The 7,398-nt window shown below is 30.3% G+C and overlaps 2 protein-coding genes across 2 annotated transcripts in view; one reads left to right on the forward strand and one right to left on the reverse strand.

Moving 5' to 3' along the window:
- Gart (trifunctional purine biosynthetic protein adenosine-3 Gart) overlaps window positions 1–5,448 on the forward strand; it is a gene marked incomplete in the record, with an annotated part of 12,812 nt that extends 7,364 nt beyond the window's left edge. The window contains 7 exon segments of the mRNA XM_067052403.1: window positions 1,814–2,059; window positions 2,142–2,345; window positions 2,419–2,562; window positions 2,666–2,805; window positions 4,678–4,794; window positions 4,870–5,127; window positions 5,204–5,448. Coding sequence (XP_066908504.1) covers window positions 1,814–2,059; window positions 2,142–2,345; window positions 2,419–2,562; window positions 2,666–2,805; window positions 4,678–4,794; window positions 4,870–5,127; window positions 5,204–5,389 — 1,295 coding nt within the window.
- LOC106688083 (dnaJ homolog subfamily C member 28) overlaps window positions 5,231–7,398 on the reverse strand; it is a 36,721-nt gene continuing 34,553 nt past the window's right edge. Inside the window, exons 9-10 of the transcript XR_010844808.1 lie at window positions 5,808–5,955; window positions 5,231–5,366 (exon numbers count right to left, since the gene is read on the reverse strand). The gene's annotated coding sequence lies outside the window, so the exon portion shown is untranslated. The remainder of the gene's footprint in view (window positions 5,367–5,807; window positions 5,956–7,398) is intronic.

Consider the following 7,398-nt stretch of genomic DNA (forward strand, 5'->3'; position numbering starts at 1 on the left):
TATATAATATCTTATTTTATTACAATGAAAAATATTGTAAACTTGTTGATATGGTACATTTAAGGATGCTTTAAAAGTCTTAGTGGCTGTTATCATCACATAATACAGGCTTACAATATTACTGTAGTTAATATTTGTCTGAATAATATTCTTAATCTATTTAATCTCTTATTTTAATACTTTAATTCTTTTTCTTATAGAATAATGTATTTCATAGAATATTTTTGATATCATGTTGAACTGATAATGGTATTAAGCAATCCAATGGTTTGATGTTATACCACCAACAGGTTTTTCCTACATTCTTTTCACTAAACCCCACTCATACCAAAATCCACAAAGTCAGATTATCTGTCTTCCCATCTATATCTGTGCCTATCCCTCAGACAATTATTCATCAGTTTACTTCTGATTTGCTTCCTTGAGATTCATTAAATACTCACTCCAACAACTGAACATGTTCATTTCAAATCTCCTGATGATATTACTTCAATTCTATTTACCAGGTGCATACCCCTAAATTTCTCATTGGTTTATCCTGTGAACTTCTCTATCTAGAAGCAATAAAGGGTTTTGGAGATCTATTGACCAACAAGAATTGAATTTGTGACACCCTTAATATGTTTCTGACCATGTTTTGAAGTTGCTAAAAAACATAGTGGAAGTTTTGTAAATTTTAATTTTTAAGTCCCTGTAATTTTGTGCTGAGGAATATAAAAAGCATTTCTTATCTTTAAATTTGCTTTTATTTATTCTTATTTTTTGTTTATTTTAGATATTTTAGACCATATAATTTAAATGTTGTTACTGTTAAATATATTGTATCTATAGAAAGTTATAAGAGATATTTGAACAATTGGTCATAATTTAACTTAATAAATCTATTCAAAATAGCTTTATTCAACATTTATTAAAATATATCTAAATTAATTTTTTTTCTAACTCAACTCTCTAAATAAAATTGTAAAAATACAGTAGCATGTTAAATAATTGGTCAGTTTTTATCAATCTAGACCAGGGTTTTAAATCCTTATTAAAAATCATTTATGAAAAAAGTCAAGAGGATAACATTCTTAATTTGTTATTATGCCCTAGTATATTCATTATTTCCACTTTAGTTTTTCAGGATAAATATTTATCTTTTCCTTTAAAATGAATGTTTTCAAATAGCTGCTCTCTTAGGATAGCTGAAAATACCATAGTAAGACAGAAATTTTGACTTCTATTTCTTCCCTCCGATTTTCTTGGATATGAGTTGTACTTATTTTATTATGTGAATAGTGATATTTGGTTTGAAATGATTATATTTTTTTTCCAATACTCTGTTCTCTACCAAACTGTTCAAAATAAAGCTTAGTTTTAACATACTTTTATATCAATTTAAACAGTCAGCAACAGTTTAGAACCAGGTGACATTCCAAAAATCTGTACAATATTATCCAACTTTAATATGACTGTTTTGGCCATCCTATATTTAACCGATATTGGTAATGTTAATATCATTTTCTTATTTATATTTAAAATCCTGGTTCAAGTTGACATTATTATGTAGTGATGTGATTCTTCTATCCATCTTTGTACTTTTTTTTTTTTTTAGGATTAAAAAAGACACTGAATAACTCCAACAATTACCTGTTAACACATATATTTTATGGAAACAATTTGATTTCAATTCTAATTAGTTCATTTATTTTTTGTACATTATATAAGAAAGTTTATTACTGCATTCACAGATATATCGGAAACTAACCATAACCTATAATTAATAATATACTATTAAAATCGTATTTGATGAAACAAAGTTAATGCTTAGGTGGCGAAACTGCTGAAATGCCAGGATTGTATAGGGACGGTGATTATGACCTTGCTGGGTTTGCCGTTGGAGCAGTCGAGAAAAATCAGCAACTCCCTCGTCTTAAAGACTTAAGCCCTGGGGATGTTGTTATTGGATTGTCAAGTTCTGGACTTCATAGTAATGGTTTCAGTCTAGTGAGGAAAGTTATGTCTAATCTGAAATTGGATTATGATGATGATAGCCCATTTTCTGATGGAACTATCGGTATGTTTTCTTAGGATATAAATATTTTTTCTTTCAATCTTCTTATATTGATTCATTTATTTGATTAAATATTTTTCTGTAGGAGAAGAGTTGCTTACCCCTACTGCCATATATGTTTCTCAGTTGTTACCTATTTTAAAGAAAGGCTTAGTGAAGTGTTTGGCTCACATCACTGGAGGAGGACTTCTTGAAAATATTCCAAGGGTATTACGGAATGACTTAAAAGTAGTTTTAGATGCAAAGAAATGGATGATTCCCAAAGTTTACCCTTGGCTTGCTGCATCTGGTCATTTTCCTTTTCTTTTTAGTTATAAGCTTATATTAGTTTTCAGTTTTATTTAATAATTTTCTTTAATCAGGTGGTATCAACGAAACAGAATTGTTAAGGACTTTTAATTGTGGAGTTGGAATGGTTCTCATTGTTAGTGAAGAACACAAAAGAATTGTTGTGAATGAAATTCCTAATAGTTCAGTAATAGGAGAAGTTCAAGGTAGAAAAGAAGGTAAATTAACATTTTTATGTTTATATATTTTTCTGTATATATTACTTGATTGGAGAAATTGGATACATACCTGAGTAAATTCAACTCCCAATAATATTTTCAGGAGAAGAACAAGTCTTAGTTGAAAATTTTACTGAAGCAATAACCCCAATGATGAAGCCATATGTTAAATACATTGTCAAGCGAGCTGCAAAAGTTAAGAGAATAGGGGTTTTGATTTCTGGAAATGGAACCAATTTACAGGTATTGTGAATTTTTTATCTTTTGTTCAAATTTTTAATTAAGTGGGTTCCCAAAGAAAAAAAATTTGCTAAGTTGGTTGCTACTACAGCTTACCAACCATTTCTATTCGATAGGAATAAAATTACCTTACAATATTATAATTCAAGGTCTGAGAATAAAATCTTCTGTAGGAGCTCTGTTTGAAATATGTGTGATTCAAGAAAAATACTTTTGCATAATTGAAGATAGAAGATATGATTTAATAAAATTTACACTGAGCTTTTTTCACACTACTCCCTAATTTTCCTCCAAGTTTACACCAAATCAAAATAGTTATTATCGAAATATAGATGCATCAAGGAAAATACATTTTTACATCCCTAAGCGTATGTAGTTGATGGGATTCGCTAAAATTATTATTAGACCATATTTACACTAGTCCTCAACTTTCCTCCCACTTTAAATCAAATAAGAGTGAAGATTTTGTATTCTAAGGACAATCATTTCCCCCATGAGTTTAAAGCTTCCTTACCTTCAGTAGTGAGGAAGCCAAAAATATTTATGAATCATATTTGTATCACAAAAATAGCTCATTCTGTATCACAAAGATAGATTCGTTCCCAAATGAAATATTGCTAGCTAATCCAAAAAATATTGTAGGGGAGTATTTTTTGCTACAGTCATCATAGCTCTCAGCTTTGAATATAATAAAATCTCAAAATAATTTACTTAAAAATAAAAATAAGTAATGGCTACATTTATGAAGAACAGAACTATGAAAGTGACTATTATTCTAATAATAATTATTAGATTTATCTCTGTTTCCTTGTGTAAGTAAGACTTCCAAATATTATCTCCATTGCAAAACAAAATGTGGGGCCCATATGATTTCATTTAATATTGGTACACAACAGAGAAATTTTTTATCGATGCTTAATCATTCTAAAAGATACAGTTTCAAAATAAATCCTCTTTTTATCAATTTAAAATTAACTCATAATTTGATTCATGGTGATTGTCTGAGATTAAATAAACTATATTTTTATTTGGGTTTTAAATTTACCCTGGTCCAAGAAATTAAATTAGCAAGTTGAATCAGGTTCGTTTTATGAAAAAAGAGGACATAGATAACTTGTTTCTTATCTTAAACTGATATTTCTCACACCAGGTACTATATTCATGGAAATAATAATAAAGAAAAAAAAAATGGGTAATTTTAATGCAGATATGTGTAACCTGGTTGGAGGATTGAGAAAGACAGACTGACCTCCAACCTTTTGTAGGGAAAGGCAAAACTTAATATACAAAGAGAAAGTAGCGTGAGGAAAGGTGGGAAATTTGAATTATATCCCTAACAGTGATCAACTTTTTACTACATTATATATATTGAAAATACAAAAAGTGACAGAAACCTTCTATGGATGTTAAACAATGAGTAGATTGAACCTGGGATGATCAGTGTAGCTATGAATATTAAAAAAGTAAAAATTGGATGATAACAGAAAGTGACAAAAATGCTGAATGATTGCTGCTAATGGAAGCTGGGAATTTCTTCTCATTGTGTCATTACAAAACCAAATAATTACTCTTAAAAAGTAAATGATAAAGAACTAATTTTATTGCAAAAATCATATTTTAAATTTTACAGCAGTATTACACAAAAATCTGCTAAGTTTGTCTGTCTGAATAGAAATATTTAAATAAAAAAGATAGTAAAAATAAACATATGAACACATAATAGTCGAAATCATAAGTGTATGAGCTCATAATAAACCCATTAATGAATAAGTACCACCATCTGTCACTACGTTTTTAATTCAGATATCGAAAATATTGTTATACTATATCCAACTATTAATATTGTAATAATTTAAATTAAAAATATTATTTTAGGCCTTGATTAATAACATTCAGGCAGGAAACATTGAAGGAGAAATTGTTGTAGTCATTAGCAATAAAGCAAAAGTACAAGGTCTTGAACGGGCTGAGAAAGCTGGTATACCTATAAAGGTGAATTTTTTATTTTAAATTTTCGGTTGATGAGCTGTGTGTAGTTAGAAAATTTAAATCATAATGTTTTCATAGGTGATCCCTCATGGTGATTATCAAACCCGTCAACAATTTGAAAAAGCTCTTCAGGAAGAACTAATCGCCAAAAGGGTTGAACTTGTTGTCCTTGCAGGATTTATGAGAGTCCTTACTGAATATTTTGTTTCTCGCTGGCGAGGAGCACTTATTAATATTCACCCAGCTCTTTTACCTTCTTTTAAAGGAGTAAATGCATGGCAACAAGCACTTGATGCTGGTGTTAGGATTAGTGGATGTACTGTTCACTTTGTTGAGGTATTTTTTTTTGTTTATCCTACTATGGCGGATTTATTTTATTATTGAAATAGTTACCTTAATATTTTCTTTCCAGGTCGATATTGATGCAGGTGCTATAATCACCCAAGAAGCTGTCAATGTAGATGTGAAGGAAACATTAGCCTCACTTCAAGATAAAATTAGATTAGCAGAACAAAGAGCACTTCCAAAAGCTGTGCAACTTATTTGCTCAGGAAAATGTCGGCTTGATGTTAAAACTGGAAAAATTATTTGGAAGTAACTGTAAATTTTTCAAGTGAATATTTTGTAAAAAAAAATATATATATATTTTTAAACTAATATTTTTGTATAATATTTTTATTTATTTTTTCACTTCTCCTTTTCCAAACTTTTATTTTAAATATTCCTTTTTTTTTTTTAATTATATTTTGAGAATAGTTATAAAGGAAATTTGAGAAATCGCTAAAAGTTGGTAGGTTTTAAATTTTTTTTTTTCTGGTAGGCAGTAATAGTAATAATAATTAAAGCCTAGTGAATCCAAGAAGGTTTGATGTTAATATCATCATCCTACCTACCTCTTTGATGCTTACAAGTTTGTTTAGTGTTTATTAACATTTTAGAGATCATTCATTACTAAGCCCTACAATTTTACTTTCCCATCTTATTTACCACAATGTTGTAACCTGAATTATATTTACCTGGTACGGTTCTTTCAATTCCTGTAGTGTAGCCTTCTAAATTCTCCAGTTAACTCATCCTTTTTCTGACCAAATAATTTATGTAAAACTATTTTTAATAAGCTTAAGATGATGTTCTTCCCATACTGTAAGTGGCCACTTTTCACACCTGTAAAGTACAATAGGAAAGATAACTGTTTTGTTTATTCTTACTTTTAAGTTTATGGGCAGAAGGTGCAAGTTAAGTATTTTCCACTTTTAATCTTGCTTTTATTTTCTCATCAATTTGTTTTTTTTAGTACTGTGGAACCTAAATACTTAAATCCCTATCCATGTTCAAATGTAATTTCTTCTATATCTATATCAAAATTGCTCTCATTTCTACTGTTAACCAAATATTTTGTTTTAGGTAGGCAATAAAGTATCTCAAATATAGACCAATTGGTCTTGTCATTAAAATTTTGTCTAATGTCCTCGAAACAAGGAAACTCTTGTAAGTTGCTGAAAGTCATGTCGGATGCCTAGAATAGTGAGGGTGACCTGGGTTCCCAACTCAGAATGAGTGAAACCTCCCAATTTGACAGCACTTAGCACTCCCTATTCAGAGTAGGGATAGAATCCTATTAATTCTGAACATGGAGGGAACATCACTAAATTACTGCAGAATTTTAGCTTTCCACACAGCCCCATAATCAGAGTGCCATAAAGACAGCATTTTTTAAATTTTCTAGGGCAGTATTTAGTTTCTCGTATGCATTAGCACAGCAATAATGCTACACCCTAGTATACACAGTCTGGTTACCATGTGTTTAAATAAGTGAGGTTCTTGAATTAAAATATCAGTATACTTACCCTTAACATATTACTGCAAGACACCATATGCTGCAATTTAGTGATTTTTGTCTAGTGTTTAATTTGCAGTTTCGTCTTAGTAGTGAGAGCAATAGATTTAGTGACTGACGTTTTTTCTTGATATCTGAGCATATGTCATTTTCCTATCAAATATTAGTCCGAGTTATTGCACTCTGAGGGATGGATGAGTTGTATTGGAGGGACATTTTCTTGTCTCAGCGTAAAGGTAATGTGTTCGGACTTTTCATTGTTTAGTAGAATCTAAAATAGTTGGCGCCAGTCAAGCAACTTTTTAAGATAGGTTGTAAGTTTAGTGAGGCTTAAGTTGCATTTTGATGTCAAGTAATTATTGCTGTGTCGTCAGCGTAGGTGGCTGTCAATATGTCGTTGCTTTGTGAAATGCTGTGTGTGATGTTTGTACTATAGTGGTGCAAGTATTGATCCCTGAGGTACACCAGCTAGGATTAGTCTCATTGAAGATATCGCAGAGCCCTGTTGAATGGGAAAAAAATCTGTGCGAAAGAAATGAACGGAGAATTAAGTAGTAAATGTGTGGTAGTATAGTCTTGAGCTTTAAGAGAAGTCCCTGGTGCCAGATATTATCTGATGCTGATGTGACATCTAGAAACACTGCAGTTGTATATAATTTCTGCTCTAGTACAATCGATACGTAGTCAGTTACTCTCTGTAATCGAATGTGATTTACGAAAACGGAATTGAAGATCTGGAATAATTTGTTTTCTGTTAGTATGTCCATTAA

This window comes from Halyomorpha halys, unplaced genomic scaffold (assembly GCF_000696795.3).
Source record: "Halyomorpha halys isolate HHAL.00 unplaced genomic scaffold, Hhal_1.1 Scaffold41.1, whole genome shotgun sequence".
NCBI classification, from domain to species: Eukaryota; Metazoa; Arthropoda; class Insecta; order Hemiptera; family Pentatomidae; genus Halyomorpha; species Halyomorpha halys.